Source organism: Monodelphis domestica, chromosome 3 (genome assembly GCF_027887165.1).
Source record: "Monodelphis domestica isolate mMonDom1 chromosome 3, mMonDom1.pri, whole genome shotgun sequence".
Lineage (NCBI taxonomy): Eukaryota > Metazoa > Chordata > Mammalia > Didelphimorphia > Didelphidae > Monodelphis > Monodelphis domestica.
Genome location: NC_077229.1, coordinates 68,246,643 through 68,272,557, shown reverse-complemented (window position 1 = coordinate 68,272,557; position 25,915 = coordinate 68,246,643). Strand labels below are relative to the sequence as shown.

Here is a 25,915-nt window from a genome sequence, read left to right as displayed (position 1 = left end):
CTCACTTCTAAAGATCAGAAGAGGCTGGTTTGTTCTTATGCTCCTTGAACCAAGAAGTATGCCATAAATCCCTTCTTCTTGAAAGTTGAAGCACCATTTCCCCATCCCTATGGTCCCCCAAACATCTCCTCTCCATTCCATCATTAACCTTTTTCCCACAGAGAGATACCGTACTCAAAGATTTATGTGTTCTCTCTCTGTCTCTGTCTCTCTGTCTCTGTCTCTCTCTCTCTCTCTGTGTCTATCTTTTTCTCTCTCTCCCCGTCCTACACTGTTTCTCTCCTCACCTATCACTTTCTATATTTCTTCTTTGTTCTCTCCCTCTATTTTCTCTTTCTTTTTTTTGTTTTCTCTATTCTCTATTTTTCCCAAACTCTTATCTTTATAACTTTTCTGACCTATTCTCTTTTTTTTCTATCTTCTTCTCCTTTCCTCTTCCCTCCTTTCACCTACTTTTCCTTGTCTTTTTCTTCCCTACCCTTACCTTCTCTCCAACTCTTGTTCCCTCTGAATTTCTTTGTTCTTCTTTTTTCCCCTTGCCGCAACAGGGTATCATCATAAGCAACCAGGCATCATATCCACAAAGAGTGAGTTTTCAATTTCTTTATTTTCTGTTTTTTTGGGGACAATATCAGGAAAGATATTTTTCTCCATTTTCGATGGGAGCAGTGTAGGGCACAGGAATAAAAAAATAGTTTTAGGATTTCCGAATTTGATATCGTATTAAATATGGCCGATGTTGAGACATTATTTCCTCATTGGCCTATGTTTTTAATTGCAATTAAAACATATCTAAATTCTTCAGTGGAAAAAAAATCAGCCCATGGAATTTAGAAATCAGGCTGTCTATCTCCTTCTTGTCTTTGTAGCCTGGTATATAGAAGGTATCTCCCAGCATTCCAGTGTCTTGGGCTTCTCACCCATATCCTTCATTCATGAATGTTGGCCACTGGTTTTCATTAATAATGTTTTTATTCTCTGCTCCTTCAATAACTGCACTCTTTCCAATCATGTCTCTTACTCAGTCATCATTTACCTCTGGCAGTACAGTTAGGAAATGCCTAATGCCTAACTTCTCTTCTGTTTTTTCACCTAATTTCTCATCCAAGGACATGAAGTAGGAAATGGAGAGGGCAGGAGAGACCCAGTCCCAGGTGTCATATATGACAAAGAATGAAATGATTTCTCCTCACAATGTCCTGGTATTTTATCAATGGTGTCAATAACTACAGAGATGAATATATGTTGAATAAAAACTAAGAAGAAATTAGAATTAACAAGGTAGTTAGGGAGGAAGAGTATAGGGAATCATGAAAGGAGGTGCTAGTGCTGAATGTTGACAAAAGAGGGGGTTGGGGGTGGGGGTTAGGTCCTCTGAGTTGGAGGTGAGGAAGGATGGCATTTCTGGTTGAGAAGACAGCTAGTGCAAAGACATAGCTATGGGAGAGGAAGTTTCCCATACCAGGGAAAGGGAGAGGGCCATATTAGCAGAATTATATACTGTAGGAGGAAGAATAACATCCAATGACCCTGGAGAAGGGGTTTGAGACTGCAGTGTTAAATGTAAATGCTTTACATTAATAAGATAGAGAAAAGGCAGATCTAAATTTATGCATTGAACTAAAAAAACTAGAAAAAGAACTAATCAGAAATCTCTAACTAAAGTCAAAATAGGAAATCCTAACTAAAAGTCAAAAGAGATAAAATTGAAAGTGAGATTGCTGCTAAACTAATGAACAAAAAGTTGGTTTCATGAAAAAAAAAAATCCACCTGTTCCATATAGCATAGAGCCTTGATTAATTTGATTGAAAAAGTAAGAAGAAAATCAGATTACCAGTATCAAAAGTATAAAGGATGACTTCTATCCTCAATGAAGATGAAATTAAAGCATCTTTAGCAGATCATTTATCCAATTATATAAGAATAAAAGTAATAATCTAGTGGAAATGGCTAAATATTTACAAAAATATAATTTCCCCAGATTAACAAAGGAGGAAATAGTATATTTATGTGATCCCATTTCAGAAAAAATAAATTGACCATGTTGTCAAAGAATTCCCCAAGAGAACCATTCAAGGTCATATGGGTTCACAAGGGAATTCTTTCAGATCTTTGAAGGGCAATTAGTCCCAATGGTATATAAAGTTTTTGGCAAAATTGTCCAAGAAGGAGTGTTACCAAATGCTTCTTATGACACAAATTTAGTGCCTGATACCTAATCCAGAAAGAGAAAATCAAAGAAAATTATAGATCCATTTCCTTAATGAATATTGATATAAAAATCTTAAATAAAATACTAACAAAGAGACTCCAGTAACATATCACTAAGATCATTCACCATGACCAGGTGGGATTAATACTAGGAATGCAAGCCTGGTTTAATATAAGGAAAACCATCAGCATAATTGACTAGATCAATAATGAAATCAATACAAAATATATGATTATCTCATTAGATGATGAAAAAGAAACCTTGAAAAGATTCAACACATATTCTTGTTAAATAAAAAAGAGAAACAATAGGAATGAATGATAATTCCTTAAAATGCCAAGTAGTATCTTAAAACATTAGCCAAGTGTCAACTGCAATGGGGATAACTTAGAAGCCTTTCCAATAAAATTCGGGGTGAAGCAAGGACTCCCTTTATCACTATTTTTAAATATTATATTAGAAATTACAGCTTTAAAAATAAAGGTAAGAAAAATAAATTGAAGGAATTAACCTAGGCAAACATTAAAAAAAAAAAACCTTTACCTCCCTCCCCCATTGAGAAGTCAAAAGATATAATAGCCATTATCCATATGAAGTCATGCAAAACATTTCAACATTAACCATGTTGTGGGGAGAAAAAACAACCAAAATAAAGAAAATTAAAATATCTGCTTTAGTCTGTACTCAGAATTCATCAGTTCTCTGTCTCGAGGGAGATAGCATTAGTGGAGAGCTCAAAAGCTAAAGATACTGGGGCAGCTGGCTGGTTCAGTGGAAGAGATCCAGACCTGGAGAATCGATGATCTTAGAGTGAAATCTGAGCTCAGACATTTGCAAGCTGTGTGACACTGGGAAAATCATTTAATCCCAATTGCCTAGCACTTTCCAGTCTTCTGCTTAAGAACTAATATTTAGTATCCATATTTAGGCTGAAGGTAAGGGATTTGACGTAAAAAATCTATAGAGAGGATTTTATAATGTAAACAGGTGAAGTCTGTGTTCTTTTCCTTTCCTAGGACAAATTTCTTTTTTTTTTTAAACTATATTTTATTTGATCATTTCCAAACATTATTCATTGGAGACAAAGATCATTTTCTTTTCTCCACCCTCCCCACCTCTCCCATATTTGATGGGCGATTCCACTGGGTATCACATGTGTTCTTGATTTGAACCCATTTCCATGTTGTTGGTAATTGCATTAGAGTGTTCATTTAGAGTCTCTCCTCAGACATGTCCCCTCAACCCCTGTGGTCAAGCAGTTGCTTTTCCTCCATGTTTTTACTCCCACAATTTGTCCTCTGCTTGTGGATAGTGTTTTTCTCCTAGAACCCTGCAGATTGTTCAGGGACGTTGTATTGCCACTAATGGAGAAGTCCATTACGTTCAATTGTACCACAGTGTATCAGTCTCTGTTTACAATGTTTTCCTGGTGATGCTCCTCTCCATCTGCATCACTTCCTGGAGGTTACCTAGGACAGATTTCTAAGTCAATGAGGACTCAATGCATAAAGTCACCTGGTAGATTGTAAGCTTCTTGACGGCAGGGTATGTTTTATTATTGTCTCCAAGTTTTCAATACCAAGAACCATGACTGGCTTAGCATAGGTGATAATAAGTGTTTGTTGATGGATTTTTTACAAGAGATAAAATTTGTAAGGTACTTCACAAATCTGAAAGTGTTACATTTTATCATCATTATATGAAAAATATGCTTACCTTTCAACTTATGACTTGTTGTGGTATCTATCCTGTGTCCCCTTTTCTGGTTACTGAATTTTGGGATTTGATGCTTACCTTTCAACTTATGACTTGTTGTTGTATCTATCCTGTGTCCCCTTTTCTGGTTACTGAATTTTGGGATTTGAGAAGCGCAATGGTGGTACAAGGGGGAGTAAGAAGGGTGTAAGGATAATTTTTAGTGTTTTGACTTAAAATCCAAAATAAGTGGTCGCCATGGGAAATTCTCAAATATGAAAATACTCAAGTCAGCTGGGATTCATGAAGATTTTAATTAATGAAGAAAGAAGGAATTAAGGGGAGAGAGGGAGAGAGAGAGAATTATTTAATACTGTCCTAGCTCAGGCTGATCCAAGTAGTAGACAAAGGCCTAGGCCTGAGCCTAAGGGAGAGCGAGTCAGTCTTTATCACTCACAACAAGACCACCTCCAAGCTGGGTTCTTCCACTCCAAACTGAAATTACTCTCGAAACTGAATTAAATTGTTTTTTTATCCCTTCCTTTTAAAGAAATTTTCTCTTATGTCACCTCCCCTAAATTTTTAATCACAGTAGACACTTTTTCCCAGGATTGCCCATTCTTAGTTTTCACCTTCTTTGGTTTTCACCTTCTCTGGTTAGATTAAATGTTCTGAGTCCTTCACACCTCTTTGTTTAGCTTGCCTTTTGTAGGTTACTTGATCTTTTTAGGTACAAATTTAACCGTTACAGGTACTTAACACCTTTTTGTATTATTTCTAAAAGTAAACTTAGCTTAAGTTTTAGCTTCTCTGTAAGGAATGAGTTAGGGACTTTCATTGTTCAATCAGGAGTTTACAGCTTTATCTTCCTCTAAGGCACTGTCTGAGTAGGGTGGAGTAATTTTAAAAGTTCCCAATATATTCCTGATTCTTGTTAGACCAAATATCTCCATTGTTACAATAAGGCAACAGTTTCAATAAAATCTTCTAAGGTACAGTATGAGTAGTCTTTAAGATTCACAAGAGTTAGGAGGAGAGGAGAAGAAAGGGTAAATTTAAGCATCTACTAGGTACCAGGCTCTGGAGGGAGGTGCTATTATTATCCTCATTTTATAATGGAGAAAATGGAGGCATAATTTAAGTGACTTGAGAACTCAATGGGAGTACAGACCAGCTCAGGTACCATTGTTTCCAAAATGTTTTCTGAAGTCACTATTTGAGCACCAGGGACAGATGGCCAGGAGTCTGAAAATCAGAACACAGCTACCCTGGCAGCCAGCATTGCTCCAATAGTGAGGATCAGTCCTGTGGTGACCAGGATCATTCTGCTGTCAAACATCACTGCCTCTATAGCATGGATATGGATATTGAATCATGTTCACCTTCCTGGACTGCCAGACTCTCAGAAACAAGCCACTGCTATTGGTGAAAGACTCCTTGGTAAAAGGAACTCGATGTGGCCAAGCCTCATTTCTGCCTTTACCTTCTGTGCAGCCTCCACAAGCACAGGCTCACCTGGGGCTACGTCCTCATTGGAGAACTCCAGGTTAGCCAGTCTGACTGTTGTCTGAGAGGAATTCAGGAAAACATCAAGTCTCACTATCATTCTGTTGGTTCTCTCAGAGGTGAGAGAAGCCACAAGGTGGGAAGATAGAGACAGGATAGAAGTTTTGATACCACGAGGGAAGTGACGGAGTCCTAATAGAGATATGAGGTGGTCAGGATGAGTCTTTATTAATTATCAATGAGCCACAGCTAAGCTCTGATCAAAGGACCAATTCCGTAGGCTTTTCCAGTCCTGAGATCCATACCACGCAGGCCAGAGAGGTGAATAGAGAAAGATTAAAGATGGAGCTTGGCCAGAGGCCAAGCTCCTGCAAGGACAGCCATCAGGTAGCCTGAAAGAAAAGGAGAGCAGAGAGCAGAGAGAGCAAAGGCGGAGCTTGCTGGGCTAGATATAGTTTTTGATATGCAAATATACACAGTACATAGGGATGATTCTCATTGGTTAATGACAAGGCGCAGGTGTGGTTTCTCTTAACCAGGTGAGAACAAAGAAACCTGTTTTCCCGCCTAACCTGGGAGAAGCTGGGGTCAAGGGTCAGAGGCCTTCCTAGCCATGAGCACTACTGAGCATGCCCAAGACTGAGCAATCTGCACATACTGTTTTCCCCTTGCCCATAGCCAGGGGGCGGACTGCTACATCTCCCCCTTTTTGTTTTACACACAAATGAATAGTGTAATATCAAAATGTAGCAACATTACAGCATTAACAAATACAAACACTCTGGTGCATAATCATATTCTGATACAGAGATGAAAAACCCATCCTGATTGTATGACTTAGATATCCCAATCAAGAATGAACATCAGCATAAATTGATTCAGTGATCAATCTTAAAAATTCCCAAACTGATCTTTCTATCTGTCTGTCTGCATTTCAAGATCAATGCAACAGTCTTAGTAGATATAAAAATGTTAAGAAAATAATTTCCACGCTACTGATCCTGGTCTAATGAGGTAGAACTCCATGGTTCACATGACAGGTGCAATAACCAAACATGCCACCATTCACAGTCTGGACTATCAGAAGTTGTCAGCCTTTTCAACAGTTAGCAAAATACTATCCCTGGAGATGAAGGATAAGTCCTTCCTTTCTCTCGTCCTGATACTACATCTTGGGGATCTTTCCGTGCTCACTGCCAGATGCCTGCCACATTAAGAAACTGGTTGGTAGCTCGATGCCAGGACATCCAGCGACTGAGGGTGTCAGTACGCCATGTCTCTGCATTTCCCAACCTCAAACATCCATTTCACATGGAAAGTATATAATCGTGGCTGAGGCTGTCTGGTCCATAATGAAAGATTCATTATGATTCCCCTTACATGCAATCAGACATCACTCTCCAGTATGGCCATCTGAAAATTAACAATTGCTGTCATGTTCTCATGTTCACCGACTGTTAGGTGACTGTAATTCTAGAAATCTTTTCACCTTCATAATTCTGGATCAGAGCATTAACAGTACTTTCCTTGTACTTAAAAATTCTGGCCTTAATTGTGCTACAGAAAAATCAAAGTTGAATAATTGAAAATGAATCAAAAGTGTTCTCTCAAATGAACATACTGATCTCTATGAGATTCCTCTCCCTTTTCTTTTTGTTTGTGTGTTGGGAGAGATCCCTTCAAAGAAAAGCATCCTCTCTTAACAATTCTGGAGGATCATGTTATCACATGTCAAATGATCTCAGACAATTGATCCTGGGAACCTGATCCCAAAATTAATACAAGATTCTCTTGGCTCACTGTCTATGTAGTATCTTTGAAACTGAGCCAATGTAAAATATCAGAACTTACATTCCCAATGATTTCTAATTCCTGATCTAAATAGATCAAAATTCGCCTTGTATATGAACATAATTTTGCACCATTACAGGCTTTGCAAAAACATTAATACATCAATCACAGTGCAATTTTTAACAAATACCAATATTCCCATCCATTTTACATTCTCAATGGTAGCTTAAATAACCATGATGGTGATAATGAAGTAATATTTCAAGTTCTGACTGCATATTCCTTATGTCTTCCTTATTTTAAATCTCTGCTTGTATAAATAAACCCATCAATATGATAACCAAGCCTATACCATTACCAATATTTGCAAAATTCTTTCCACCAAACCAATGTTTGGGTAAATAGAAGCTTAAGTTGTTTCCCATGTAGAAACAATTTCTACAGTTTCTTGCACCTACAGCATTTGACATAGCTTTTTCATTCCTAATTGTCAGTGAATAATATTCAATGTGCTTCTTCTACAAGCTTATCTGTGCCTATTGTGTCATGTTTTTAATCCATACTCCAAAACAGTAAAACTTAGATTATACTTTGCCCTTGCTCCATGTTTTTGTGCAATAATAATTTTTTCCACCTAGGAGAGACAATGACTGCGCGTCCACAGAAATTGTCAAACCTAGAGCCCTCAGTTTTTCATGAGGTCTTACTTCCATATACCAGAACGTCTTCCAGTACATGAAAGGGAAGCCAATAGATCCCGAATCCAGCGGCCGTCTGAATTCTGGGATTGTTGGAGGAGAGCAAGACATTTTTCCTATCAAGATATTACCCACCAAGACAGGGTATCAGGAGTAATGGTTAACAATGGTATTAACACTTAACTACATCTCTGGTAGTCAGCCCTTAATGTCCATCCTGGTATTGTCAGGAACATAATCTTTGCCTGGATGTCAATGATCTCTTACAATAACTCAGGTTCCTGATTAAAGATTTCCTAGTGTCTTTTCCCTGATCTCTCATCCTTTCTTGAGAGTAACATTAGCGTCACCTGTCCATTAAACCTGTCTGTGCAGCATTTTCTGCTTAGCACCTCATTTTTGATGTCAGAAATATCAGATCTATCCTATGAATGAACGTTTTCTATCTCCTACTCTTTGGAGAGTCATACCAAGGTCTATACCCTTGTTGATAACAGCATTTCTTACAATACAAGTGGTAGCTTTATAATGCATACAATTCATAATGCATACAAAATTCCCTTTGACAGTATCATATACAAAATACAAGGTATACTTTAGTATCTAGACAATTTGTAGCTATTTCATCTCAATCCCATTGCAAAGTCTTTGGCATGTGGGATGTATCTGGTGTCTTGTACAGACACAAGTGTGATTTAGTCCTTCTGAATTAGCATACTTGATGTTGCTCTGGGTACCCCATCTCAATGGATGTCAGCATGACAAGTGTCCATCAGTGGCCTAATAGCCAATGTCTCTAATAGTGTAATGTCATTGTTCTAGAGTGATATTAGTCACCAGAGAAGTGTCCCTCCAGCGTGCCTGGATTGTGGCTGGCATGCAGGTAGCTGATGCCATCACCTTCCGTCTGCTTCTCTTCCTGGTCTGTATCAGCTGGCATGAAGCATGACGTGGGTGACCAGATGTTTTCATTATCTGTGAACATACAAACGAGACCTCGACCCAACATTATCATCCCCTTGGGTCCCTTACAGTCTCAATATCTTGATATATTTAACCCAATTCAGGTATCTCACACAATGTGATCTTTATCATTACATTCAATATTGATTACTACAAAGCTTTAACTTATCTTCCTTTTGGGGTGTAGAAAAGATAGATGATTAGTGATACCATATCCACCTCTTTCCTTAAGAAAGTGGAACAGTCACAGCTAGACAAAATTGACTTCTAGATAAGTCTGATTCTAATAGAGACATGTTGTTTGCAAATATAATGTACCCTTTAAGATCATAATCATCATTACATTTTGGATAGTAATACCCATTTGTGCTGCAAGTGGACAGCATTCCTTATACTGTCATAATATTCCCAATTATACCCTTTTGATATTTGATCAAATTTGGCTAACATGGAACAATTCCAATAATATGATTTCAAGTTACACATTGTACCAGTACCATTCAAAATTGTCAGGCATGTAATAAAGTTAGATCTTTTACCAAATACCCATATATTCCTAGAACAGAATATCTGTTAGTGACTCAATGATACTCTTCTGCATGTACATTGTTTCTCATACAATTACATGTGTGTGTGCATAGTGTGTTAAACCTGCCTATAGGGCAGTCTTTACAGTCCATGTGCCGCTTTTCTGGTGTCCTGTGCCAGACACCTCTGCCTTCTGTCCTTCTTCCGGGCAGATTTTCTTGCCATCAGATGCTCTTAATCATCTTCCATGGACTCCATGTATCTGAGAAAGTAAACAGAAAACCTCGACCCCAAATGAAAGCCTCATTGGGTCTTAGAAAGTTAGAAAGTGACAGAACATATATACTTTCAGTTTTTGAACCTTGGGGCTCATGAATTCCTTTGAGCTCTTTTTACCATAGCTTGCATGTAAGCCATGAGCTATGCAATTTAGCCTTTGCATTGCTGTTAAAAGCCCTGCTATTCCAAGCTGTTTGGAATAGACAGTAGTGCACAGATATTTATAAAATCTGCAATCACTTTGCTCACTTCTTCATTTGAGCTTGAACCCATAAACCAGGAGAGTAAGTATCTCCCATCATTTTTCACAGTTCAACCTTTGTGCCAGGAGCAAACTGAAATGCACCTTTTGCTCCAAAATATGCATGGATATCCCTCAGGGGTGAAATTAATCCACAGCAGTTTGCATTGATAAGCGATATCACCTGCTTGTTCAGGATATAGATGTACCATAGATCTTGCAAAGCAGCATGTATAGATGCTTAAATATTTGCTTTTTCAAACCCATAATCATAAAAATATCATTCTATAAATCACTTATGAATTGACCCATGTGTGCTGGGATCTTAAGTCTTTGTCTGCCTGCACACAATTTTTGCTTTTTGAAAAATTTCACTGTGTGCAGTTATTGAAATTATAGCATTGTCTTATGCTGTACAAATATGCATAGAATTATCAAACAATTGCACAGAAGTTGTTATTTCTGAACTACTGCCCTTAGCTTCATAACTGAAAAGATCTTAATACTGTGAATAAAATCATTACTTTCACCTGCTAATTCTGCAAATCTTCACTGCAGAAATAAATCAAATTATGCCAGTAACCTTTGAATTTGCATTATTATCATAGGTCTCTTTTCAATATCATGATCAGCTTCAATATCTGCAATTTCAATACATGATAGTAGTGCCTCTTTCAAATCCTTCATAAATTACTGTACTGAGTAACAGAGTTCCTGATAACCTTAATAATTAACCACTGGTAAACAGATTGAATCCTTCTAACCATGCTTTTACTCTGCTGAGCATGTGTCTTAATTTTCCATAGTAAAAGCTATTCTAGTTATAAATCATTTGCTTTCTGGATACAGGTATAGTAATATGCCCAGTAAAAAAGTTTCTGAACTGCATAAAGGCTGTTTGAATAAGCTCTGCTCAAGATTCATCCTGTTGCTTTATGTCCTGTTTAGAAAAGTGTTAATAATTCCTCCATAGTTAAAATTAGAAAGCTTTATAAATTCCTTTAAATCATATTCCAATTCATGCTTATTATATCTTAGTATTAAATTTTTTCTTCTAGCCAATTACAGCCTTAGTGATAAAACTTGCAACCTCAGTTGCTCTGATGCTATCTTCCACGTGGCTCAAGCCACGTGGCTGGTAGAGAGAAAAAAATTCAAGCTGCTTCAGATTTAAACCCAAACCTTAAAAGTTTTCTGTTTGCACTTTAATTACCTCGTGATTTATACCAAAATTTCTCTACAGATAAAACATTTCTAGTCCTGATATTCTGTGGCATATAACAAAAGTCAGAGAAAGATATTTAATTCTCCTTTTTTAACTTCCTTTATCAAAAAATATAAGCAGACATTCCTTTATAATTTTGCCTATATCCAACCCAAATTAAAACAATTCAAATTCCCAGATCTTACTTCACTGTGCTTTTTATCATTTGCAAGCACCCAGGTAAAGCCTGCCTTTACCTGGCCAGACCTCAAACAAAAGAGTTCCTAGGACCTTTTTCAAATGCTAAATGAGTTTGGAGGCTTGCTTTTTTAAAAAAAAATCTTCTGCCTTTGGTTACAGAATGGCAATATCTTTTTACAACTTAGGCTGTTCCGAATTTAACCTAATTCAGGATTATTGCCTTGATTCCTTAATTTTGCTGAGACCTACGGTTTTATTAGAAAAATTTTTTGTTTTTTATCCGTTTTTTCCAAGTAATTCTGATCTTTTAAATGCCCTGCTTTGAGGTAAAGCAACCACTTCCTGATAGGCCTTTCAAATGCATCTGAGTCCGACCTCTCCTGAAAAGGTACAGGGATTTTCTTGTAAAGATTAGCTTGCTCCCTGCAAAACTTTTGAAATAAGAAATGCTTAAGAAAGAACTCCTTAGCATTCTGCAGCAGTTTCTGCCTTGCTTCTTCGCTAGCCTTTCCCGCTTTTGCTAAACTGACTGTTTTGCCTATGAATAGCAGCCTGGCTCTTTCAGCTTTTTGTCTCAGGAGCCGGTAAATTTGACTTTGCTTTCCTGATGAAATTTTAACTCCTGCTTTGTCTTTTCCCAGTTGCTTCGTTTGAAATTCACTATGCTCTAGCAACTGTTTGTTTCAGACTGAGATTTTTCAAGTTTTCAATCGCCCCTAGTGAGGGTTTCCCTGGGTCAAATTTTCTTTTTCCTTCCCCTCCCCCTCAGACCACTCCTCAGGTGTTTCTTAACCTCCGGAGATCCAGGTCCGAGAGAGGAGGCCTCCGCATAGTATTGTACTAGCAGGCCCAGGTGGGGGAGGGAAACTGCACTTCCCCCCACAGAGATAGTTTAAGAATCCCGCTCTGACCGACCATGTGCTTCCCTCATCCTGATTCAGTCTCCGGCAGTTAAGCTCTTGAGACTTCCATTTCTCCCCCATCAAGCTATGACATTAAGAGTCGAGCAGGGTTCAGAGGGGAGACCCACCTCAAGCAGAGGAGGACTTACCGTCCTTGGCCAGAGGATCGGCAACCTTCCTGGAACTCCGGCACCTGCCTACGCTCTTTAGCCTCGTGTCCTGGAACGCGTTCTCCCATTAGCTGTGTGAAATAAAAGGTTTGAATGCCACGAGAAAGTGCCAGGGGGCAGGTCCTGACACTCTGGGCGCCATTTGTTGGTTCTCTCAGAGGTGAGAGAAGCCACAAGGTGGGAAGATAGAGACAGGATAGAAGTTTTGATACCACGAGGGAAGTGACGGAGTCCTAATAGAGATATGAGGTGGTCAGGATGAGTCTTTATTAATTATCAATGAGCCACAGCTAAGCTCTGATCAAAGGACCAATTCTGTAGGCTTTTCCAGTCCTGAGATCCATACCATGCAGGCCAGAGAGGTGAATAGAGGAAGATTAAAGATGGAGCTTGGCCAGAGGCCAAGCTCCTGCAAGGACAGCCATCAGGTAGCCTGAAAGAGAAGGAGAGCAGAGAGAGCGAAGGCGGAGCTTGCTGGGCTAGATATAGTTTTTGATATGCAAATATACACAGTACATAGGGATGATTCTCATTGGTTAATGACAAGGCGCAGGTGTGGTTTCTCTTAACCAGGTGAGAACAAAGAAACCTGTTTTCCCGCCTAACCTGGGAGAAGCTGGGGTCAAGGGTCAGAGGCCTTCCTAGCCATGAGCACTACTGAGCATGCCCAAGACTGAGCAATCTGCACATACTGTTTTCCCCTTGCCCATAGCCAGGGGGCGGACTGCTACACATTCTGACTTCAGCTAGCACAAAGGAAAGTTGGAAATCAGTTTCTCTGAGCCCAGCTCCCACAGCTACAGAAGGCATCAGTGCTAGGGTGGGGACAACTTCACTTTTTGCTCATGTACCTGTTAGCTCTATCCTGTTACTAAGGAAGAATGTTTGAATCAGAATGGAGGTCAGATGTATCCACGGAGGAGAACTTAACATCTCAAGGGAAATCACTTTTCCTCCCATTTCCCTATTAGAACTTCTTTTTTTGGTACACTTAAGACCGTGTTGGGTCTGTTGGGTGAGTGAATGCCTTTCAGGATCCTTCATCTCTCTATAGTAGCACACTCTTCTGGTCCCTGAGCTACAAGGACCCTTCTGTGGTGATTAGTATTGAGTCTAACATATATGGAGCCTGTAGAATTATAGCAAGATAGGGAACATTTCCTTAGGCAATATCAGTCAGTCAGTGAGTTGATAACCATTCATTGTGTCTGCTCTGATTCCACACACTCCGCAGAGCACAGGGTATAGGAAGGAAGGCACCGTTGTGACAAGGAAATCACTTTAAAAGACTGATATATATTAATTTAAGGTCTCCAAGGAATTCAGCTATGTAATTCCTAAATGAAAACTCAAGTCAGCCATCAGCCTTTTATGGAGTTTTTAATTACAAACAGGAGGAAGAAAAGTATGAGAGAGAGAGAGAGAGAGAGAGAGAGAGAGAGAGAGAGAGAGAGAGAGAGAGAGAGAGAGAGAGAGAGAGAGAGAAAGGGGAGAGAAGGGAATAGGGCTTAAATACCCCTTCTGTTTAGGCTGGGCCCAAAGGCCCAAGCCCTTAGATAGCTGGGGCAAAGAAAGGAGATCAGTCCCTATTACTCACATGACCAAAATGGAGAAACAGTCTCCGGGGCCTCCACCTGCAGCTTCCTTCAGAGCAAGCTTCTCAGAGCACCTCTCCAACCACTCAGAGCCAAAACTCTCAAACCACCCTCCAGTCCTCAGACCCCTCTATCTTTAAGGAAACCATCCAAGTTTCCTCCCCTCAGTTCTCACATCTACCAATCACTGTCCATCAATTTCCCTGTGCCAATGGTGGCTCTAGCTTAACCCAGGACTGCCCAGAGGTCTGTGGCTTTGCACATGTCTGTTGGAGGTCATATTTTCAAATAATTAAATCTTGATCTTTTGCTGCAGCCCTTCCTAAATCCTGTTAGGACTGAGTAGGGTGGAGATTGATTCCAAGTATCTCCATTGTATCAATTCTAAAATCAATCATGACTCAAAGAAATTCCTGTTCTATGCTTAAGCATAGGTCAAAGCCCTTTCCATTGTTCAGCAAAAGGTTTCTGTCCTAAAGTAATCTTAAGAAGGGAGGAGGAGGAACCTCCCATGCCAATGGGGTTCACATTCCAATAGACTATCACTAAGAAATTTTCCAAGTATGAAATTTCCCAATGGTGAAATTTCCAACATTTATAAGTCCAAGAAATTTTAAGGTTTACACCATTAATCTTAAGAAGCTTATAGTCTAATTGGGGAGACAATATGCCAGGAACAACAATTTACACACAATCTAAAAACAAAATAAATCCGAACTAATCAAGAGAAGCTGGCATTAGAATTTAGAAGGATCACCTAAGAAGCAGAGGAGCTCTTATCAGGAACTTTAAGAAAGTTAGGGAAATGAGGAAAGTATTCCAGATTTTTCTTCCAAAGATCAAATATTACAACAAGACATTTGGATGTATTTATAAAAATTGCAGCAGTTGTGTTTATAGAGCAGAGCTTTACTTGAGAGTGGCTGCTCCCCATAGAGAGCTAATGTCTTGAAAAGACATTCTTGAGCCTTCCCCAAATCCCACTCCCACTTGAAGTTGCAGTATCAATATAATGTAACTGGGTGCAACCTAGTACGAATATTTTCTATTTGGTATAGCCAAAGTTGAATTGAGATAGCAAAGTGAGTGCAAGGAAGAGCAAGAAGGCAAATGTCTCAGGGGGAGAAGGAATAATGTATAAGAAGAATAGGAAAAAAGGAGGAGAAGATCATGGAAGGCTTTGATTGCTAAATGGGGTTTTGTATTTTATCCTTAAAGCAATAAGTAGTTACTGAATTTTATTGACTAGGACAATGACATGGTCAGACCTAGGTTTTAGGAAAAGCAATTTTGCAGTTGAATGGAAGATGGACTGGAGTTGGATGGCACTTAGGATAGGGAGATCAAATAGAAAACTACTGCAATAGTTAAGATATGAGGTGAGGAAGGCCTATACCAGAGTAGTTACAGGGTTATATGAGAGACAGAGAATATGGGAGAGATGTGATGAAAGCAAAATTTATAGATCTTGTGAACACATTGGATATGATGGGTGAGCAGTCAAGAATGACCTGGTTGCCTAACCTTTGCCTTTCTGTCTTAGAGTTTCTACTAGAGAATGAAATGAGGCTTTTTTTTTTTAAAGAATGATGACGTGACTTGTGAGCCTGGGTGACTTGGGAGGACAGTGATACCCTGGTTAGCCAAAGGGAACTTAGAAAGAGTTGAAGGTTTTGAGGGGAAGGCAATGAATTAATTTTTGGACATGTTGAGGCTCAGATATCTACAAGACACCCAGTTCAAAATTTCCAACACGCAGTTGTTCATTGGCAGTTGTAAGACTGGAGGACACGGCAGAGGTTAAGGGATGGATGACCAGATTTGAGAATCATCGATATAGAGATGATGGTTAAATCTTGTGAGGTTGAGAATGCTGAGGGAAATCTTATAGAAAAAGAAGAGAGGGGCCCAGCTCAAAGCCTTGTTGGGCACCTACATTAAGCATTTATGACCTAGATAAGAATCCAGCAAATGAGACCAAAGACAGTGGTCATACAAGTTAGAGAACCAGGAGAGTTTTTTGTTATAAAAGTGAAAGAGAATAAAATAATGGTATCAAATGCTGCAGAGAGATTACGAAGAATGAGGATGAAGAAAGGGCCATTAAGAGATTTTTGCAATTAAGAGATTGTTAACAACATTGGAGAGAGCAATTTCACTTGAGTGATGAGGTTGAAAACCGGACTGTAGTTAAGAAGAGAATAGGAAGAAGGGAAGTGGAAGCACTTTTTATATAGAGCTTCCTCATGGATTTCAGTCATAAAAGGTAAGAGAGACAGGAGATTATACCTCTTAGGGACAGGTGGATAAAAGAAAGGTTTTTTCCAGATGGGGAAGTAAAAAAGCTGTCATTAGATTTGGAGTTCGAAAAAAAATGAGAGAATGGGAATACTAGAGAGATTCTCTTTAGATGAAGGATGAAGTAAAGAAGGTACATATTTTGGAGTTTCCTTCAGAATATAAGGGGACAACAATATTGTTTTTTCTACCCCTACTGCTGAGGCTGAGATGAGATATATGTTCTCATTTATTCCTCTAGAGAGTGAGATTGCTGTAGGACCTGTCACCCATATCCCAGACCATGGAGCACCAGGAGACATGACATCAGTGACTAGCAGCCTCTATGAATCCACAGTAGGTGCCATTGGTAAGAAATTATTTTTTCTTTCTATTATACTGGTATTCATCCTTGCTCTGGGCCCTTGTTTTACAGCTTGGAGATATGATATGGACTCATCTTCATATTCTGAGTACAGGACACTCACTGATGGGGGAGTTTGTGATTAGGTTGTAAGACCTGGCAACTTCCTCTATTCCATTACTGTCTGCCCAGATGTATGCCATGATACCAGCCTTTGGATGAAGAGCTCATGGAGGATTTTGTCCATTTCTTGTGTTAGTTAGTGTGTATACATATAATTTACTATGCTAAAAGTCAGCTACTGAAGGACAGGCTTTTCTATGCCCAGAACCTAAAACCCTGAATGGGGTACCTGACCAGAGAAGTTAAATAAGATGTCCCAGGACACAAATGTAGAAAGCATCAGAAGTGATATTTGAACCCAGGACCTCTGATTCCAGAGTCATTGTCTTTTCTAATCTGTTATGCTCTACTTCAGGGGCTAAAAGAGAGTTCAGCCCTAGTGCTTCACATTAAATGGCTAAGGCTCTTTCCACTTCAGAGGGTGCCTTCTGTGACCTCTCCAAGGGCAGTGAATGTTTTTTAAAATTTTATCCGTATCCTCAGTATTTAGGATTACACTGGGCAGAAAATGAACACTTAATGATGGAGAAGGCTGCTAGCTTAATGGGACATGCCCTGGTGCATTGTTGTCTACTTCCACCTCGACCCCTGTACACATCATCTGTCCTGCTGATCTTCAAAGTGGGTTTCTGCTAGAAAATGACTTCTTTGTCTTTTCTCTGTGTTATACTTCTCCAGAATTCATTTTGAAGGCATTATGTTGGGTTTTGGAGAGGAATTTGGTAGAGATTAGATGAGGAATCTCTATCTTCTCCACCAACTTTGGCTATGTCCTTTACCGTTACTCTCATAAATCTGATTCATTGGATATTGGAAATGAGTCTCTCATCAAAAGAATTTGAAGCAAAGATTTTTCCCTCCAATTACCCGAATCCCTCCTCATTTTGCCTACATTGGTTTTGTTTTTGGGGAAAAACTATTTTGTCATAAGTTAACAACAGTGTCCATTTTTATCTTGCTCTCCTATCTTTCCCTCATGTGATCATAAACTGTCCCCTTGTCCATTACCATGAAAGATACAATTTTACTCATCACTCTCATTTGTTTTATATCACCTTTTGTATCTAACTCATGTACCCATTTGGAGTTTACTTTGTCATGTCATACAAGACATTGGGCCATCCCTAATTTCTGCCAGACTAATTTGCATTATTCCCAGCAATTTTTGTCAAGTAATCAGTTCTTAACTTTGAAACTGGATTCAACCTCCTAATTTTACTTGTGAGAAAACTAAGGCAAAAACATAGGATGTGGCAGGGCCATGATTTCAACCCAGGTATTCTGACTACAAAGGCACAATTTTAATACTTCCAGAAATGGTGTGTATGGCTAGAGATGTGTTCAGGTTTTCATTAGTGGGTTCATTCTGCTGAGTTTCCAACTGAGGAAGGACTAGAAGAGTGCCCCCTGGAGTCATGATGATGATAATGGTCATCATAACTGACATTTAGATAGAACTTGAAGGTTTACAAAGCATTTCCTCTCATTTGAATAACATTTGTAAGGCTCAGACAATGTGATATCTTTCCTTCTGTACAGCAGCAGGGAGCTCCTACTCCAAGACATTCACCCTCAACTTTACCATCACCAACATGTTTTATACACCAGACATGGGTGAAAGGGGCTCCAACACATTTAAGGCTGCTGAGAATGTCCTGCAAGTTCTGGTGAGACTCCATTCCCCTTCCCCTACCTTCTCTCCCCCATGCTGCCTTCCTTAGCCCTGATTATCCAGGCTTGGTCTAGTCAGGTTCTCAGAAGTTCCTTTCTCCCCTTTTGTTTTCAGCTGAAGTTCTTATTTGGAATGAGCAACCTTGGCTCTCACTATTCTGCATGCAGTGTGAACTTGCTGAGGTGAGAATCCTGCAAGATGTCCACTCAAATAGCAAAGACCACGCTTTCCCATTTGACTTAGATTTTGTCCAGGCTGCTGCTGCTTCTCCTTCCCAATAGCAATTCCTTCTTTCCCACGATGTAATGGATAAAATTCCCCAACCAGCAAGCCATTAGAAACATTCCAGGCATCCTCCTATCCTTTATGTGGTGAAGAAAAACTTCTTTCCACATAAGTCTTCCAAATTTAAAACTCCATGTGAGAAGGAATAACATGGCAGGCACCAAGTGAGTGGGTAGAAATTGATTGATTCAAACACATATCAGCATTGATTTTCTCTAGAATCGGAGGATTATATTTTAAAAGTTGGAAGGGGCAGTAGAGGTCATCTAGACCATTCCCTTCATTTACAGATGAAAAACGAAGAACCAAGGATAGTTCAATAACTTTTATAATGTCAAAGATAATTGTCCAATTCCAAATTTGAACACAGGCCCTTTGACTTTAAGTCCAAGTTCTTTCTACTACTCTAAGGAAACTACTGAAGATAATCAGACCCCATACATACTTGTAAACATAAAAATAAGTAAATAGACAGAGCACTGCCAACTCCAGTTTGGTGAATAAAGTGCTAAGCATGGATTCAGGAAGAACACAGTTCAAATTCTCTCTTAGACACATACCACTTTGTGACCTTGTGCAAATCACATAACCTGCCTTAGCCTCGATTTCATTCCTCTATAAAAGAAAGGGGCTGAATTTGGGGTTTCTAATGTCCTTGTCAACTCTAAATTTACAATCCTCTTTAAACATTTGTTCAAAGTTGTTGACTTCTCTCTAGAGTGTCCTCTGAATAACTAAATTTCAGAAACGAAACCAATGGTGTCAACCTCAAAAGGAGGCCATTAAATTATACATCAGGGTCCCTAAGGCCTGCATTTTGACTCTGAAAACCATACATATTTATATATTACCTTTTAAATTAGTAAACTAACACATTAAAATCAGATTGGAATTACACTTTAATCAGGACTGACACTTTAATCTGGTTCCTATGACCCTCAGGAAGGGCTATGTTTGACACATCTTGTATGTTTTTGACACCTCCTGTCTGAAACATCAATTTCCAGGTCTCTGAAGAATGGGACAGCAACAGGAGTGGGTGTCCTGTGTACTTTTCAGGAAGATTCCTCCAACCCTGTCCTGAACAAAGAGAAGGTTTACTGGGAGCTAACTGAACAGATTCAAAGAAGAAGGCTAAAACATGTGCTTATAGAGAGGGACAGCCTCTTTGTGGATGGTAAATATCTTGATTTGGGAAATATACTTCTCTTACTCTGGGTGGTGCCTGTTCCAGAATACAACCCATCTGCCCCAAATTCTTCTCTCCTTTTGAGCCTCCTATTTTACTTGGTTTCACTATGACACTCCTGGGCACTGGCCCACAAAGTGGTGCCAAACTAGGAAGACCTAGGGAGCTCACTTCTAAAGATCAGAAGAGGCTGGTTTGTTCTTATGCTCCTTGAACCAAGAAGTATGCCATAAATCCCTTCTTCTTGAATGTTGAAGCACCATTTCCCCATCCCTATGGTCCCCCAAACATCTCCTCTCCATTCCACCATTAACCTTTTTCCCACAGAGAGATACCGTACTCAAAGGTTTATGTGTTCTCTCTCTGTCTCTGTTTCTGTCTCTGTGTCTCTCTGTGTCTCTCTGTCTCTGTCTCTGTCTCTGTCTCTGTCTCTGTCTCTCTCTCTCTCCCCTGTCCCACTCTGTGTCTCTCCTCACCTATCACTTTCTATATTTCTTCTTTGTTCTTTCCCTCTATATTCTCTTTCTTTTTTGTTTTCTCTATTCTCTATCTTTCCCACACTCTTATCTTTATAACTTTTCTGACGTATTATCTTTTTTCTATCCTGTTCTTCTTTCTTCTTCCCTTCTTTCAACTACTGTTCCTTGCATTTTTCTTCCCTGCCCTTACCTTCTCTCCAACACTTGTTCCCTCTGAATTTCTTTGTTCTTTTTTTATTACCATTCCCCACTACAGGGTATCACCATAAGCAACCAGGCATCATATCCACAAAGAGTGAGTTTTCAATTTCTTTATTTTCTGGGTTTTTTTGGGGGACAATATCAGGAAAGATATTTTTCACCCTTTTCGATGGGAGCAGTGCAGGGCACAGGAATAAAAATTAGTTTTAGGATTTCAGAATTTGATATCTTATTAAATATGGCTAATGTTGAGACATTATTTCCTCATTGGCCTATGTTTTTATTTGCAATTAAAATATATCTAAATTCTTCAGTGGAAAAAAAAATTCAGCCCATGGAATTTAAAAATCAGGCTGTCTATCTCCTTTATAGCCTGGTATATAGAGGGTATCTCCCAGCATTCCAGTGTCTTGGGCTTCTCACCCATATCCTTCATTCATGAATGTTGGCCACTGGTTTTCATTAATAATGTTTTTATCCTCTGCTCCTTCATTAACTACACTCTTTCCAATCATGTCTCTTACTCAGTCATCATTTACCTCTGGCAGTACAGTTAGGAAATGCCTAATGCCTAACTTCTCTTCTGTTTTTTCACCTAATTTCTCATCCAAGGACATGAAGTAGGAAATGGAGAGGGCAGGAGAGACCCAGTCCCAGGTGTCATATATGACAAAGAATGAAATGATTTCTCCTCACAATGTCCTGGTATTTTATCAATGGTGTCAATAACTACAGAGATGAATACATGTTGAATAAAAACTAAGAATAAATTAGAATTAACAAGGTAGTTAGGGAGGAAGAGTATAGGGAATCATGAAAGGAGGTGCTAGTGCTGAATGTTGACAAAAGAGGGGTTTGGGGTGGGGGCTAGGTCCTCTGAGTTGGAGGTGAGGAAGGATGGCATTCCTGGTAGAGAAGATAGCTAGTGCAAAGAGTGCAAAGACATAGCCATGGGAGAGGAAGTTTCCCATACCAGGGAAAGGGAGAGGGCCATATTAGCAGAATTATATACTGTAGGAGGAAGAATAACATCCAATGACCCTGGAGAACGGGGTTGAGTGTTAAATGTGAATGCCTTACATTAACAAGATAGAGAAAAGGCAGATCTAAAATTGTGCATTGAACCAAAAAAAATAGAAGAACAACTAATCAGAAATCTCTAACTAAAGTCAAAATAGGAAATCCTAACTAAAAGAGACAAAATTGAAAGTGTGAGTGCTACTAAACTAATGAACAAAGAGTTGGTTTCATGAAAAAAAAATCTATCTGTTCTATATATCATCGAGCATTGGTTAGTTTGATTGAAAAAGTAAGAAGAAAATCAGATTACAAGTATCAAAAGTATAAAGGATGACTTCCATCCTCAATGAAGACGAAATTAAAGCATCATTAGCAGATGATTTACCCAATTATATAAGAAAAAAACTGATAATCTAGTGGAAATGTCTAAATATTTACAAAAATATAAATTTCCCAGATTAACAAAGGAAGAAATAGTATATTTATGTGATCCTATTTCAGAAAAAATAAATTGACCATGTTGTCAAAGAATTCCCCAAGAGAACTGCTCAAGGCCATATGGGTTCACAAGGGAATTCTCTCAGATCTTTGAAGGGCAATTAGTCCCAATGGTATATAAAGTTTTTGGCAAAATTGTCCAAGAAGGAGTGTTACCAAATGCTTCTTATGACACAAATTTAGTGCCTGATACCCAATGCAGGAAGGGAAAATCAAAGAAAATTATAGATCCATTTCCTTAATGAATATTGATATAAAATCTTAAATAAAATACTAACAAAGAGACTCCAGTAACATATCACTAAGATCATTCACCACGACCAGGTGGGATTAATACTAGGAATGCAAGCCTGGTTTAATATAAGGAAAACCATCAGCATAATTGACTAGATCAATAATGAAATCAATACAAAATATATGATTATCTCATTAGATGATGAAAAAGAAACCTTGAAAAGATTCAACACATATTCTTGTTAAATAAAAAAGAGAAACAATAGGAATGAATGATAATTCCTTAAAATGCCAAGTAGTATCTTAAAACATTAGCCAAGTGTCAACTGCAATGGGGATAACTTAGAAGCCTTTCCAATAAAATTCGGGGTGAAGCAAGGACTCCCTTTATCACTATTTTTAAATATTATATTAGAAATTACAGCTTTAAAAATAAAGGTAAGAAAAATAAATTGAAGGAATTAACCTAGGCAAACATTAAAAAAAAAAAACCTTTACCTCCCTCCCCCATTGAGAAGTCAAAAGATATAATAGCCATTATCCATATGAAGTCATGCAAAACATTTCAACATTAACCATGTTGTGGGGAGAAAAAACAACCAAAATAAAGAAAATTAAAATATCTGCTTTAGTCTGTACTCAGAATTCATCAGTTCTCTGTCTCGAGGGAGTTAGCATTAGTGGAGAGCTTAAAAGCTAAAGAGACTGGGTCAGCTGCCTGGTTCAGTGGAAGAGATCCAGACCTGGAGAATCGATGATCTTAGATTGAAATCTGAGCTCAGACATTTGCAAGCTGTGTGACACTGGACAAATCATTTAATACCAATTGCCTAGCACTTTCCAGTCTTCTGCTTAAGAACTTATATTTAGTATCCAGGCTTAGGCTGAAGGTAAGGGATTTGATATAATAATCTAAAGAGACGATTTTATAATGTAAACAGGTGAAGTCTGTGTTCTTGTCCTTTCCTAAGACAAATTTCTAAGTCCATGAGGACTCATTGTATAAACTCTCTTGGTAGATTGTAAGCTTCTCGAAGGCAGGGTATGTTTTATTTTTGTCTCCAAGTTTTCAATACCAAGAACCATGCCTAGCTTAGCATAGCTTCTTAATAAGTGTCTGTTGATTGATTTTTTACAAGAGAAAAAATTTGTAAAGTACTTTGCACATTTGAAAGTGTTCCATTTTATCATCATTATATGAAAAATATATTTACCTTTCAACTTATGACTTAATGTGTTATCTATCCTGGGTCTCCTTTTCTGGTTACTGAATTTTCAGATTTGAGAAGCATTGCTGGTAAGGGTAGGGGGAGAAGGTTATAAGGATAATTTTTAGTGTTTTGACTTAAAATCTAAAATAAGTGGTCGCCATGGGAAAATCCCAAATGTGAAAACCCCCAAGTCAGCTGGGATTTATTGAGTTTTTAATTGATAAAGGGAGAAGGAATTAAGGGGAGAAAGCGAGAGATAGAGATCTCTCTCTCTCTCTCTCTCTCTCTCTCTCTCTCTCTCTCTCTCTCTCTCTCTCTCCCTCCCTCTCTCTCTCTCTCTCTCTCTCTCTCTCAGGAGAGAGAGGGAGGGAGAGAGAGAGAATGAATACTGCATTGGCTTAGGCTGAGCCAAGTAGTAGAAAAAGGCCTAGGGCTGAGCCTAAGGGAGAGCAAGTCAGTTTTATTACTCACCACAAGACCATCTCCAGGCTGGGTTCTTCCACTCCAAAAAGAAATTATTCTCCAAACTGAATTCAATTTTAACTGAATTCAATTGTCTTTTTATCCCTTCCTTTTAAAGAAATTTTCTCTTTTGTCACCTCCCCTAAATTTTCATGTCTATGAATCACAGTAGACATCTTTTCCCAGGATTGCCCATTCTTAGTTTTCCCCTTCTTTGTTTTTCACCTTCTCTGGTTAGATTAAATTTTCTGAGTCCTTCACACATCTTTGTTTAGATTGTCCTTTGTAAGGTACTTGACCTTTTTAGGTACCAATTTAACCGTTACAGGTACTTAAAACCTTTTTGTATTAGATCTAAAAATAATCTTAGCTTAAGTTTTAGCTTCACTGTAAGGTATGAGTTAAGGAATTTCATTGTTCAATCAGGAGTTTACATTATCTTCCCCTAAGGCACTGTCTGAGTAGGGTGGAGTAAATTTAAAAGTACCCAATACATTCCTGATTCTTGTTAGACCAAATATCTCCATTGTTACAATAAGGCAACAGTTTCAATAAAATCTTCTAAGGTACAGTATGAGTAGTCTTTAAGATTCACAAGAGTTAGGAGTAGAGAAGAAATGATAAATTAAGCATCAACTATGTACCAGGCTCTGGAGGGAGATGCTATTATTATCCTCATTTTATAATTGAGAAAATGGAGGCATAATTTTTTTTTAAATATATTTTATTTGATCATTTCCAAGCATTATTCGTTAAAGACATAGATCATTTTCTTTTCCTCCCCCCCACCCCCCATAGCCGACGCGTAAGTCCACTGGGCATTAGATGTTTTCTTGATTTGAACCCATTGCTTTGTTGATAGTATTTGCATTAGAGTGTTCATTTAAAGTCTATCCTCTGTCATGTCCCCTCAACCTCTGTATTCAGGCAGTTGCTTTTTCTCGGTGTTTCCACTCCCATAGTTTATCCTTTGCTTATGAATGGTGTTTTTTTTCTCCTGGATCCCTGAAAGTTGTTCAGGGACATTACACCGCCCCTAATGGAGAAGTCCATTACGTTCGATTATACCACAGTGTATTAGTCTCTGTGTACAATGTTCTCCTGGTTCTGCTCCTCTCGCTCTGCATCACTTCCTGAAGGTTGTTCCAGTCTCCATGGAACTTCTCCACTTCATTATTCCTTTGAGCACAATAGTATTCCATCACCAACATATACCACAGTTTGTTCAGCCATTCCCCAATTGATGGGCATCCCATCGTTTTCCAGTTTTGGGCCACCACAAAGAGCGCAGCTATGAATATTTTTGTACAAGTCTTTGTGTCCATTATCTCTTTGGGGTACAGACCCAGCAGTGCTATGGCTGGGTCAAAGGGTAGATATTCTTTTGTCGCCCTTTGGGCATAGTTCCAAATTGCCCTCCAGAATGGTTGGATCAGTTCACAACTCCACCAGCAATGAATTAATGTCCCTACTTTGCCACATCCCCTCCAGCATTCATTACTTTCCTTTGCTGTTATGTTAGCCAATCTGCTAGGTGTGAGGTGATACCTCAGAGTTGTTTTGATTTGCATCTCTCTGATTATAAGAGATGTAGAACACTTCTTCATGTGCTTGTTAATAGTTTTGATTTCCTTATCTGAGAACTGCCTATCCATGTCCCTTGCCCATTTACCAATTGGAGAATGGCTTGATTTTTTGTACAATTGATTTAGCTCATTATAAATATGAGTAATTAAACCTTTGTCAGAGGTTTCTATGAAGATTTTTTCCCAATTTGTTGTTTCCCTTCTGATTTTGGTTATATTGGTTTTGTTTGTACAAAAGCTTTTTAGTTTGATGTAGTCAAAATTATTTATTTTACATTTTGTGATTCTTTCTATATCTTGCTTGGTTTTAAAGCCTTTCCCCTCCCAA

General features: G+C 38.6%; 1 protein-coding gene across 1 annotated transcript in view; it reads left to right on the top strand.

Moving 5' to 3' along the window:
- The window catches only part of LOC103098060 (mucin-16-like), a 136,360-nt gene that overhangs the window by 72,751 nt on the left and 37,694 nt on the right, over nucleotides 1-25,915 (top strand). The window contains exons 15-20 of the mRNA XM_056820594.1: nucleotides 549-587; nucleotides 16,526-16,633; nucleotides 18,290-18,417; nucleotides 18,537-18,604; nucleotides 19,715-19,884; nucleotides 20,632-20,670. Coding sequence (XP_056676572.1) covers nucleotides 549-587; nucleotides 16,526-16,633; nucleotides 18,290-18,417; nucleotides 18,537-18,604; nucleotides 19,715-19,884; nucleotides 20,632-20,670 — 552 coding nt within the window. The remainder of the gene's footprint in view (nucleotides 1-548; nucleotides 588-16,525; nucleotides 16,634-18,289; nucleotides 18,418-18,536; nucleotides 18,605-19,714; nucleotides 19,885-20,631; nucleotides 20,671-25,915) is intronic.